At 39.5% G+C, this 13,546-nt stretch overlaps 1 protein-coding gene across 2 annotated transcripts in view; it reads right to left on the bottom strand.

Annotated features, from left to right (window-relative positions):
- The window catches only part of cacna2d3 (calcium channel, voltage dependent, alpha2/delta subunit 3), a 44,697-nt gene that overhangs the window by 8,764 nt on the left and 22,387 nt on the right, over nt 1-13,546 (bottom strand). For both annotated transcript variants that reach the window (XR_015779562.1, XM_088090802.1), the window contains exons 12-19: nt 10,846-10,959; nt 9,526-9,604; nt 7,036-7,169; nt 6,634-6,651; nt 3,349-3,420; nt 2,923-3,003; nt 2,747-2,821; nt 1,758-1,841 (exon numbers count right to left, since the gene is read on the bottom strand). Coding sequence is in view for 1 of the 2 variants with exons in the window: in XM_088090802.1 (XP_087946928.1) it covers nt 1,758-1,841; nt 2,747-2,821; nt 2,923-3,003; nt 3,349-3,420; nt 6,634-6,651; nt 7,036-7,169; nt 9,526-9,604; nt 10,846-10,959 (657 nt within the window). In the remaining variant the exon portion in view is untranslated. The remainder of the gene's footprint in view (nt 1-1,757; nt 1,842-2,746; nt 2,822-2,922; nt 3,004-3,348; nt 3,421-6,633; nt 6,652-7,035; nt 7,170-9,525; nt 9,605-10,845; nt 10,960-13,546) is intronic.

Below are 13,546 nucleotides of genomic sequence, written 5' to 3'. Positions count from 1 at the left end.
GGCCCTCCATGTTAAAGTCTCCAACTTTACAGCAGAAATAAACATGTTTACAGTCTGGTAGAAAAATGGTTTTCTTTCTATAGCTAACTTCCTCTTTTATGACAACTGTACAAGGACTGCATTTTTACATAACTCACTTGTTTAAATGTTATTATTGATTAAAGCTCTACATAGTTACAGCTGTGGCTGCTAGAAATGACAGATGGGTGTGGTACTTTCACAAGTCATTGTCACAGCATTGTTTGGGTAATGTAGCCATGGCGTAACCTCAGATTCACAGTTATAATCTTAGTTGTAGTTGTCATTATTTCAGCTTTTCAATTAATTAAAATTAATTGATACAAAAATTGTAACCTTAAAAAGCCTTGCTCAGCCTCTAGTTACACTAAAAGACCCTCCAAGGAGTTCAGTATTTAGTTTTTCTGTTGGTACAATTTGTTTTAATGGTTTTAAGCATGTTTCTTTGCTGGCAAAAAAAAGCATTAGCATTTTCACAATCAACCATCACTTTAAATGCACCATGCTACAGATTTGTTGGCTTTTTTTTCGATGAGAGTAACTAGTACTAGAAGATCACGTCAGGTCACTGCTCATTATTGGAAGCAGTAGATTTCACAGAAAAATCCTAAACAAAACATTTGAATGGAATGAGAGCTATGACACTGATAGTGCACCACTTCTTGTGGATTTAAATCCAGGGTGTGAGAGAATCAACGTAACCGTAGAAACTCACAACAACTTAACTCCCACTGTCTATGGCGTCTCATCTCCTGCCTATCCACACGCTGCACGGCGCAGGACGAGAGAGAGGAAGAGCCCAGCTCTGATGGCAGAAGAGCTGAGAACTGTGATTACTCTGAGCAGCATGTATGGAAATTAATTATACTACAATATATTTCTCCCTCTTTTTTTTGATTGATGAGGAAGTTTGTTGTTGGTCACTTTTTAGAAATAAAGTTTCTCAGAGGGTCTGAAAAGTAATTGTAGCAAAGCTAGCAGCTAGCAATACAGTGGGAACACATTGTATGTGTGAGCAGCACATGATGGAAACCTCACCAAACTGCTGCATCTTGCACTCTTGTGTTGCTGCAACACTATTACAGAACTGCCTGCATCAACAATGCAGTCAAGCAAATATTTCACAATAAAAAACCTTGTGTGATCGACTTATGGGATTCTGTCGACAGAAACACCGTCAGAGGGCTTTTATTTTGAAACAGAAACAGGAAAGGTTGAGTAAAGACGATACATGTGTATTTTATCATGTCTGTGACCGATAAAGATGTTGAAACTGTAGTAAAATGTGGTAAATGGTCAATGTAATTATCAAAACACCATTTCTATTTCTGCGGACAACCGTGCGCAAGCCATCGTTTCTCTACATCGGCCACAGCTGAGCGGCAGCTGAGATGCACCTGAGCAGCCTTACTCACGCAGGCAGTGTGGCTGCTCTAACTTGTTAACATGGGTGTCGAAAAAAGAACAACAGGTTCTGCCACGCTCACAAACTGCTCACGCATGCAGTGAGTCACGAGCGTTAGGGTTACATCCACCATCTCATCCTTATGTGATCAATTCTTACTGTCCAAAACTCAAAAAGGGAGTCTGCAAACCAATGGGTGATGTCACAGTGGCTCAGTCTATAACTTATACAGCCTATGGTTGCATGTAGACCAAAGTACATCAAGCGTTTCATTTTGAACAATAAAGTATGACTGTTTTCCTATAACACTGGTTTTTAGGAGTTTAAGACGTACGGCATCGTCCTTGTCCTCCCACTCCACCTCAGAGAGATCGACGCTGCTGTAGTTGGGCTTCCTCCTCTTCTGTCCATCCTGATACTGCAGAGGAACACAGTATTCACAATTTAATGATCCAATTTGTGTCGTGTTGTTTTATTTCTACTAACCACGATCTAAACATGTCAGCTACTCTAGCCTGATCCAACTGTGAAATCAAGTAACACATAATTGTTTTAATTTATGAGCTTCATATGACAGAAATAAATCTATTTAGAAAAGCTTCACTGTTATCAGTCTTTTGTGTTTCAATGTCACATAAGGACTCACTGTATGCTCTTATTTATCAGGCCTTGTTAAGGAGATTTTGCTGTGTAATTATTTAACAAATCGTGTGTGAAATTAACACTGTCGGGTAAATGAAAAACGATTAATATGATTGATAGGAAACCCACGCTCAAACAAGCTGATGCATTAAACTGTACATGTCAAACTCGGCTACTGTATGTCGCGTGGTCCACAAGAAACAACAAGTCAATGAGTACAACCACAGCACAGTTTGAGCCACAGAGAGACACTCACAAAAAAACCAACACAGACCAGCACACACGCACAGTTGCACAGAGAGGAATAGCACTAACACTGGCACACACAGATCCACTAGCACAGCCATAGCTCCTGAGGAACCAGCGGTCCCAGGGCGAGCGGCTGTGGTCTCTGCCACCGAGTGTTAAGTTACCTCTGGGAAATCTCAGGCCAGCCAGCCCTATGAGTGGCCTTTATCCCTGCATGCATACATCAAAGGAAAAGGTGGGGATTACAGACTATACGAGCCCATTTAGCTTCCTAACAGGATAACACATTTGTCTCTGTGTGCCTCAGTTCATAATTTCCGTTATGTACACAATTGCATGGACAAAAAAAAAAAAAGAAGGAAAAACAGGGTAAAGTCAGGGAATGCTGTGAGACTGTTGTGGTATAAAAGTAATGTTAAGAAACTGAGTTACCAAAGGCCTGAGGTCCGGGTGTGTCAGGATGTAGCCGTTGTTTGTGATAGCGAATGCGTAGCCATGGATTCCTAACTGGAGACACAGAATAAAATACACAAGGAAAAACTTTTTTTTTTAAAAAAATGCATACTAATACATTCATTTATTCAAAGTGCAAGAACAGCTGACTGTACCATATGTTTAGGGATGAGCTTCATCAGCTCCTGCAGAGGGATGTCTGTTCCTACGACCCCCAACAGAATACCCTGGTTCTTCTGCATGAAGAGATTCAAAACACAGCTTTACATAAAATCTGCATAGTGGTGGAAGGATTATTTAGGTCCTAGTAAAAGTGCCAACACCAAAACATAAAAGTACTTTACACCAGTGAAAGTTAGGTCAAAGTAAAGTATTATCAGTAGGGCTGTCAGCGTTACCACGTTAATCAGAATGGCTGCCATTGAAGTATTGAATTTAATAAACATCTTTTTTTTCCCAGTAAAATCCTAATCTGAAACATAGTAACTATGGGTGTCAAATAAATGTTGAGGAATAAAAAGTATATCAAAACTACACTGAAGAACAATACTAATGTGAGCAAATGACTGTCACTCACTCACCGTTTCATTCTTTGTGCTGAAGACAGGCATGGCGACTGTAGTCATCAGACTTGGGCCCGCTTTATCATTCAGCTGAAAAAAAAAAAAGTGTTGATTGCTGCTGTTTTAGCCAAGTAACCCTACTGAGAGGAGAGTCAGTAAGTTCTCCAATCAGGTTTGTCCGTATCGGTCAAAAAATGAACAGAGAAAGAAACGCAATTAAAGTGTATTTCTATGCCGATATTCTTAAAGGTTTACCCAACATTTCTTAATCAGTACAACTTGTATATTCAGAGCAATAGCAAACACAGTTAGACATCTATTACACTGCATATGTTCTGCGTTGACAAACTGAGATTCCAAAGATAAAGTCTTTTGTCCTTCTATTGCTGCAACTGCAGAAAAAGAGCTGCTGATGATGTTAAATCAATCATTTTTTGCAAAAGAAAACCTAAAAAAAATCAACAGAATAATATAAAGATGTGATTTTAAAGAAAAAGAACAGCTGCCGTGGAAATATTAATCCATAACTGGTGAAAACACCTTTTTGTTTATTCACACAGTACAGTAGCTAATTACCAGTCAAGAGGCAGCCGAATTGACATGAAGTTCAATTAAAATTTCCAGATAGAAAAGAGAGGAGCGTGAGTTATTCGGCGGGGAACAGCCTCAGGGCCGGACAATAACTGAGCAAAGGTAGCTACAAAATTAAGAAACAGGGAACACATAATAAGGTCTCACTAGATCAGGATACCACTTGACACTTAATTAATTACAAGCAGCATCTGAATCAATCCCTGCAAAAACATAAAGGATCCAGGTCGCAGCCTTTCTGTCATTAAACCTGAACCATGTGAGTGTCACGTGAGGCTCAAAGGAGGAGGCGAGGTCAGTTCAGTAGGATGAGGGCTGACATAATGAAGCACATGAGCGCTGTTAAAGTAGGTCTGCTATTCCCTCACCCCATGAGTCGACACAGCTGAGTGTGCCTTTGTCCCTGTGTGTGCTTGTGTCTGTGTCTGTGTCTGTGTGTGTGTGTGCGCGCGCGCGCGCGTGCGTGCGTGCGTTTGGTTGATGTTCATTTGTGTACGTGCATGCATGAGGCAACCGAGCTGTGAACTGCAGTGTGTACTATCTTGCTTGACAAAATGAAGAATGGCGGGTCCTTAAATTCATCACAACACACAATGGAAGTGGAGACTGGACTGCTTTGGTCTACACACAAACACGCACGCACACGCACACGCACACGCGCACACACACACACACACACACACACACACACACACACACACACACACACACACACACACACACACAGGTAAAGCCACAGACGCCTAACCACCTCCCCCTTCTCTCTCCCTTTTCTCTCCCTCTTTCTTGGTCTCCCCTCCAATGTCAGTTTTATTATGGGCTTTAGGAGATAAAATGCAATGATCCACAGAATGATGAATGGTGTGTCTGAGGCTGAGATACAAGAGCACACACTCCAGAGGACAATCTCCTAACCCTTCTGCGTGTGTGCGTGTATGTGTGTGTGTGTGCTCATCGTCTCCATACTGGAGAGAAGTACAATAAATGTTCCTCTATTGCGCCTGTCCCTCAGAGGGAAGAACCTCTCCGAGTTCAGACTTCCTGGGAAATATAAAAGCATAATGTTGAAAAATAGGTACTATAAGCAGCTTTCTCACCCTCTCGATGTGCACCAAACAAATCACAGATTGTACGTGCCACCATTTTCTCCAAGTGAACAAAGACAAAACTGGAGTAGTTGTTTTTGGAGCCAATGAGGAATGAACGAAGTCGGCGCTCAGGCTCAGTCGGCAATGATAATAGCCACAGACCAAGTCAGAAATTTTTGCTAGCTAGACTCTACTTATGGAACGTACCAGTATCACCCTGTGAAAATACTCTATTAAAAGTCAAAGTCCTGCATTGAAAATGTTACGGTAAGTAAGCACAATTAGGAAAATGTACTTAAAGTATTAAAAGTTAAAGTACCCAATGCAGCAAAATTATCAGAAAAAAACCCTATCCCAAATAATTTTAAAAAAGGAGAGAAAAAACATTAAAAAAAGGAAAAACCTTGAAATTATGAACAAAATTGGAAATAGCCTTACCCAAAGCTTAAAATTATTTAAAAATAGAAATAAACTCCAATGTTTATCAAAATAATTGACTTACTTCTGTGTACTGACTGATTGATCAATCATCCATTGTTGCAGCTGTATATGTATAAACTCTTTGGTAATTTCATTATAACACTACATCATATTTTATAAACTCTTATTATGTTTTTCTGCAATGCATGTAAAGTAGCTAAAGCTGTGTGATAAATATATTGAAGTAAAAAGTATAATATTTATAATATAATGTGGAGTAAATGTATAAAGTGACTTGAAAAGAAAACACTTAAATAAAGTACAAGTACCTCAAATTCCCACATAAGCACAGTACTTGAGTTAATGTACTATGTTACATTCCACAACTGCGTGAAGTACACCTTCAAAAATCTATCAAGGATTAAAGGACTTATGTCTCAATAAGATTTGGAAAAACTTGTCCATGCATTTATCTTCTGTGGACCAACTACTGTAACTGTGTTTTTTAGGTTCTCCCTAAAAATATCGATCGGACAGCTGCAGCTGATTCAGTGCACTGCTGCTCGAGTCCTCAGTAAGACTAAGAAGGTGGATCACATCACTCCATTTCTGAGGTCTTCTGTCTGTCTGTCAGAGAGTTGATTTCTGAATACAACTGCTGATTTATAAAGCACTGAACTGTTTAGGGGCAAATTACATTTCTGATGAACACACATCCAGACGTCCCAGGTCATCTGGGACAGGTCTGCTTTGTGTCCCCAGAGTCAAATCTAAACATGGAGAAGCAGCATTTAGTTTCTATGCACCACTTTTATTCTATTTTGGCATGTTTTTATTTTCTGTCTCTTGGTTCTTTAATGACTCTTTTAATTCTATTTAAATGTTCTTTTATAGTGTGTTTCTTCTGCACTCTGTGAGTAAAGCACTTTGAAATTCCCTGTTGCTGAAATGCGCCGTATAAGTAAACTTGCCTTGCCTCGGGTCACTCCAACTTTATTCAAATTGACTCAAAATTGCTGCATCCCAGTGGAAACCTTTTATTACCTGCCCATGATCTCCTTTCTGATGCTAGTTTAAAACTACTTCCCATCTGGTTGTTTCTTTTATGATAACAAAACAAAAAGGTTGTTTTTTGTTGTTTTTTTAAAAAAATCTGATTATACGTATAGATACTGTAAAGATCAGATCACGTGTATATATTTACCTTATGAGCCTGAGAAAGCTGAAATGAAAGAAGAGACGCATAAAGATTGAATCGTCCAGTGAATTAAAGCCTTCACACTGTGCATTGACTTTGTGGACGCAGATGTAGGACGGGGGGGAGATCCATGCAGATTAATGAAGCTCCTAATGATGAATCATTCGAGCAGCATGAAGACTAATGATGAGAAAGCAGACACACACATGTGCACATTTAGTGCTCGGTACGGAGACGGACAAAATAACATGAACTGCAGGCTGCAGAAGAGGAACCAAAGCATGTTGCCGCACTGTACAAACTGTCTCACTCACATGCAAATGCAAATTGAGAATGAGGACTAATAACAAACACAAGAAAATATGATTATGCTTCATCCCAAGAAGTAAATCACTGTAACATACTCACAGCACTGTCCACGTAAGCTTCAGTCCACACGGTGTCGTGCTCGTGGTCAATGACCTTCGGCCGGCTCATGACATGAAGATACCTCATCACGTTCTCCTGAACGTCTGCTAAGGTGGAGATCTGAGTGAAATATCCTGCAATTAAACACACACAAGTATTAAAGTGGAAACGCACATGTTTTTGCTTTAACTTATTAAATGAAGTAAATGTTGATTGCACAATGTAATGACTACAGAATAGGATTTATTTAGATTTAGTATGGCTCCCTCGGCCTCACTTTTACCATGCAAGTCTGTCTGCCACTGGGTAGTATCTCCCGGGAAAATGAAGGCTTGATTTATGGCACAAAGGAAGTGCATCAACCACAGCGTGAACAGTTAGCTATCAGGAGCTATCCCCAATAAGAGTATTAATGTATGTTAAAAACCCCAAATTGCTGTGTAATAAATTTGCCTGTCTATTGCATTAAAAGCTCGTTTCATTTGTTGTGAAAGATTTTTTTTTGTCTCAACTAAACAAGATTTTGCCTCAGTTTTATTTTTTTGGAATTTAAAAAAAAAATTGAAATTACTTTTCCTCTCATGTTTTTCCTCCATTCACTCCTACGTTTATAATTGAAACCAAAATGTAAGTTTTTTGCAGCCTAGTTGCCAGAAAAAAAATGTTGCCATTGTTTCTGCAAAGCACAGCTTCACATTTGCACATATACATATCATATCAACATTTTTGTGGTGACGTAAAGTGCCTTAATGTTTACATAGACTTGTCATCACTCACTCCATACTGACACAAAAAGCTTCTGATGCCAATCACAGCTTTTCCAGCTGGGATTGTGCCACTAAAACCAGGTATTTTAAGCTAACACACGATCTTTTCCTAATCATAACCAAGGTGTTTTTGTGCCTAAACCTCAACCTCAGTGTTGTTGAAACATAAAGTTTCAGCATATGTGTTACCTAACAAGATGTAAATGTAATGTTATGGTTTGCAGAAGTGTGCAATGACAATGTTTTTTTCTGGTGACTGGGTTGCTATTTGCTCAGCTCTGAGGAAAACAGAGAGCGATTCTGTAGTCTTTGCACCATGGGTGCCAGAAATAAAACCACTTGGAAACACTAGGTACTAACTACACATAAAAGTATCAAAACTGATATCCAGTGGTGGAAAAATATCACATGAGCAATGATTAATCCTGCATCTAAAACTTAAATAAAAGTAATATCAGCAAAAAGTCGGACTGTCCCTTTAAAGTCAAAGATTTGCATCATTAGTCAGAGAGCCCTCAGTCTACTGAGACTGATTCAAGTAGAGCAGTCTTTTTTTGCTAGTCAGTGTGCTGTGCAGTGCACTTCTAGGGACATTATAGTCTCCAGATTTTGCTGCAAAGTGAGTGCTCCTGACTTTCATGCTACTCTTTGACTCAAACAGCTGCGGCATGGAGGAGATCCTTGGCACAGATGGAGAGAGAGGCTGCTCTTCTGCTTAGAAGAAGTGAGATTACAGCAAACAGCAAGCTGATATCCTGCAGCGTCTGACTTTTGTTTGATATCTAGTGTTGGCAAACCTGTTGTTGCACTCTGCCGTCGTTAGTGCCATTAGTTTGTTTACTATATAACGTGAATTCTGCTGTCACACTGAACGTCCCATTGAGCCCTGTTCAAATTTTAAAACTTAATACGCAAAACAAATCCTCAAATATTCCTATTGAACTGCCAAATCTGATTTGACTGAGTCGGGTATAGCCCTACCAAAAAAGGGCAATAGCTAGATTTTTTAGTCACGTTCTAAACTTTATCCAGTGCTCTTCTTACAAAATGTTGTAATTTGCTGCTGATGTCCCTGACATTACTGCACTGTACTGAACCACTCTGGAAACAGGTTTCCAGTCGTTCAGCTTACAGTGACACATGAGCCATTTGACTGGTGTGAGCTCCTGCTGTTGCTGACAATGCTTCACATTAGACATGTAAGGTTATTCCTCAGCAGGGGTCTGTATGGGGAAGGATGTTTGGGGCTCGTCTCCCCACAATCCTTCTGTGGGATCTGTTTTCCTAGCTGTGACTTTCCCTTCCAGAGGGCACTCATCCAGAGCGTTGACACGTGGGAGCCATCAGCAGCGAGCAGCCAAGGGGGAGACACTCTGACAGGAAGAGGGATTAGAGCGGATTGACCTCTGACCCCCCCAAGTGCCACTTCATTGCCTCTTGGCAGAAAGAATCTGAGCCAGCACACACACACACACACACACACACACACACACACACACACACACACACACACACACACACACACACACACACACACACACACACACACACACACACACACACACACGCATACTACACATGCAAGAAACACAAAAGGCCAAACCACACGGATACCCACACATCCTCCACCGACATCGCACTTCTCCGCAGAAACACCACATCAGCCCGCACTCAACACTCTGACACCAAGCTGTCTTAAGACGTTTATCAAAAAGTCCCAAACCTTTGTTGGCACAAGCCATCCATTTGAGGTTATCAGCGAAAGCAGACTCTCGTCCAATCAGGTACGGGAATATGCGCACCTGTGCAGAGGACACATAGATGTCGACGGTTTCAGAGATGGAAGGATTAAAAAAAACATGCAAAGTGAAGTGTCTCCTCAGTACTTTATCTTCCCGTCCTGATTCTATCAGGCTCTGGAGCAAGACGGAGCTGCATGTTTTTACATCCTCATGAGGAAACACTGAGCATTGAGTTGCTCTTTTTTCATTCTTTACATTTTTTTCAGTCCATCTTTGTCCGGTTGTTAACACTAAGTATTTTTTCAGTTCACCTTTGTCACTTTTTGTCACAATTCTTTTTTTCAATCCACTTCTGTCAGCTTTTAACTGTAAGGTTTTTTTCAGTCTACCTTTGTCACTTTGTTGACTGTAAGTTGTTTTTTGAATTCCACCTTTATCAGTTTTTAATGGTGATGATTTTTTTTTTATTTCATCTTTGTCAGTTTTTAACAATAAATATGTTTTTTCAGTTTGCAATCTGCAGTTAAATTTAGCTGATTTTCTTGTGTTGGGGGGTTTAGCATGAGGGCATGTACCACTGTCCTTTTGAAAGAACGCTGTGTGACACTTTGCCAAACCTGCACGGCTCATTGGCTCCAGATGCTTTGCTAAGCATGAAGCATATAGGAAACACTGAATGGCTGCCATATAGCGGCCCTGAGGGTGTATGAAGGGGGGGTGGGGTAGCCTGCCAAACACTGCCCTGTACTCTGCCAAACACTGCCAACACACATATGCTTGATAGGACTGAACAAAGCCCCTGAGCTGTTGTTTTTATTGCTTTGTGAGGGGCACAGCAGTCCATTTCATTTCAGTTGCATTTAGGTCTTACAAACGGAGGCTAACAAAAGATTTTAAACCCATCGTTGAGTCAGGGAAGAAATGTGGGGATGGAGAACAGCAGCGAGGGAACGAGGAGCAGCGCCTCTGAGACTGAGCTGCTTGTATTGAGCTAAAAGCAGTTAATTTCCCACGTTTTATTCCTCATGGGGAGAAAAAAAAAAGCGCTGTAATAAGTCAAAACCTTGAAAAACATCATATTGACATGGACTTTACATTTCAGAGTTATGAGTGGTAATGAAGTTGAAAAACAATCCTTCAAAAGTCAAGACAGGAGCCTCTAGCTGGCATAAAGTATTATAATGTACATCTATCCCCGCTGGAAGAAAAGTGCAGAGCAAGCAGGAAAAGTGAATGAATAACATTGAAAATTGGACACCGTGAGGAATAGAGGAGAGAGTGAGAGAAAGAGACAGACTCACCTTTCTCTCTGGCCAATTGTACTTCTCAAAAACGTCGTCATACATTTCAGTCGCTCCATCAGTCACGAGCATAATAGCCTGGCTGCACAAACTGCCATGTCCAGTGTGATTAAACTGCCAAAAGAGAGAAAACACAAACAGAATTTACATTAAAAACCTAGTTAATATATGCTCTGTTATTTATTTCTTTATTTATTTAACCAGGAAGAATGTCATCGAGATTAAACAAGTGTCCTAGACAAGACAAGTAGCAGTACATTTAAGTTTCAGACATACTGTGTAAAACAAACAGAGCTGTCTGCTCCCACTGTACATGATGATGATGTCTGATATGGCAGCTGCGAAGCCATCAGTAAATAAAACACAGATGATGCCTCTTGGTAAATAAACCTGAGGAGCGTGCTACACTTTATTCTGATGCCAGAAGATGCATCGCAGTAATTAAGCGGTTTATTGACCTGTAACAGAGTGAATGTGGAGAGAAAGAGGAGGATGTAGTGACACGATCACAGGATGAAAACTGCTGAGCTCTGCTACTCTCACATCACACAGGCCGAGCGTCGGGAGGCCTTCACAACTCTCTTTCTGTTAAGAAGTTACGTTCACACCTGACAATTAACTCACTATAACATAATTTATGATTATTTGGTGTCTCAAAAGTCTGTATTGGCTCAGCACTTGTTTCCTCATTACACGATTAATTATATAAAAAAAAAAAAAGTTTGTCTAATATTAGACAATGTTTGTAATTTTTTTTTCATGCTCAGTTATAGTAGTGTTCCCCAACTGGTGGCTTGTGGTTCAAAAGTGGTTCACAGGTCTTTCCTAAATGGAATACAATTGACTTACAATGGTTGTCTGTATTTTGTTTTTTGGTATTTTTTGACGCTCCCCAAACCTACAAATATTTTTTTTCTTTTAAACCCCTTCGTGACTCTTGGGAACTGCATAAAAGGTTTGTCCCATATGATTGTTTAACTGTGATAAATGGTGTCATTTTGATGATTTTTATTCCAGTGGGTCTGCGGTACGGAAGACATGTTTTCTTCAAATATTGTCAAAATTTTTAGACAAAAAAAAAACAAACAAAAAAAATAGCCCAGATTTTTAGACAAAAAAAATCACTAAAATATGTAAAGAAAAAAGATTTTAAAGGGGAAAGTTTTTAAAAATAAGCCAAAGTTTTGGAAGAAAAAAACAATCACCAATATTATTTTAAAGAAAACACATCTGAAGTCTCTAAAAAATGTATGCAATATTTTTTTCCTACAAAGGTCTGGGCTAAGCCCCTAATGTCTTCAAATGCTAGTAACCCCCCTGGTTTTAACTAATTGCACTTTATTCTTGAAATGTATGTTATTTCATTGTGTTTTAAGCCCACATGTTATTTACATTTTGTCAAAAAAAAGAATATGTGGCAATTTCTCTTATGTGCAAACCTTGAACTAATGACTAAGGAGAAATCTGGGTCCGATAGCTGGACCTGTTGGGATATGTTTGTACCAGGTTGTAAACATGTAGATTTCTACTGTAAAGTTAGGGGTCTATGGATATTTACCCTGTTTTGGAGCCTGTCTCAGGTGGCCATTAGAGGAACTGCAGTTCTTGGCAGCTTTTATGCGTCTTGAAAAAGCCAGTTGCTAACGTGGATAAATGAGACGACAGAATATCATAATACCGAAACGCACTGAACCCTGCTTTACAGCCTCGTAGTGGTGGCAACGCTACTATACTGTAGTTTGTTTTACCTTAGCAACAGCTTTTATTTCTGGCGATAACATTTATTCCTAAAAGTGGTGGTGATTTGTGAAGATTATGTTGCCAAATAAAATGTCTAAGTACCATAAATGTTTGTTTACCACAGAGCTTATTTTCTGCAATGATCCAAACTCCAATGGAAAAATCCCAAAGGCTTTTTCTTGAGGGAACCAGGGTGATGTAAACTTCTGGGTTGGCCTACAAAAAAACATCATCCCTGGGGTGCTCTATTTGTTAAGCTACAGAGGTTACCTCTTGGCCTAAAGTTGTGCTAGGTTACCAAATTCCAACGTCTTCCAAATATCTCGCCGCGAACATCTTGACATAGAATGACAACATTTTGTCGTGAGATATGGAGACCAAAACCCAACATCAGAAAAATGTCACAATGTAAATGTCCACACAAAATGAAATTCTTACATCCGTAGACATTTAAAATATGGCCAGATTCCATTCAAAATTTACTGTCTGTCCACTGTAAGAGTCCAACGTCTCTGGTGTCATTTTGACCTCCAGTACCAGCTAAGATTAATGACATTGGAGGGTCAACAGCTCATCTTTTTGCCAATTTCCAATATGCCTATTTAAAAAAGACTCATTTGGCAGATAACCGATATCAACATATCACCTTTTTTCCACACCTAATTTTACTGATCATCATCTCCTCTGTAGTGGAATCAACATCATATAATGCATACTCTTATTGTAATGACCCACCAGCAGATGGAGACTTAAAATACAGTGTTTTTTAGTGTACGTGATATTCATTCACTGTGTAAAAAAAAACTAAAAAACCAACTTAGAGTTGTTAGAATTGTGCATCCCTATACTTTAAATGTATATTAAGCCATTTCTCTCAGTTTTGTATGTTAATAAGAAGTGGTTAATTTAAATGTTAATGATAAAAGGCATAATCAATGAGAGGGATCATTAAGTAATTGAT

The sequence above is a fragment of the Plectropomus leopardus genome, chromosome 2 (genome assembly GCF_026936395.1).
Source record: "Plectropomus leopardus strain MGB_pleo_1.0 chromosome 2, ASM2693639v1, whole genome shotgun sequence".
Classification (NCBI taxonomy): domain Eukaryota; kingdom Metazoa; phylum Chordata; class Actinopteri; order Perciformes; family Serranidae; genus Plectropomus; species Plectropomus leopardus.
Note: the sequence above shows the minus strand (reverse complement) of the source record. Positions and strands in the feature narration are given on the sequence as shown.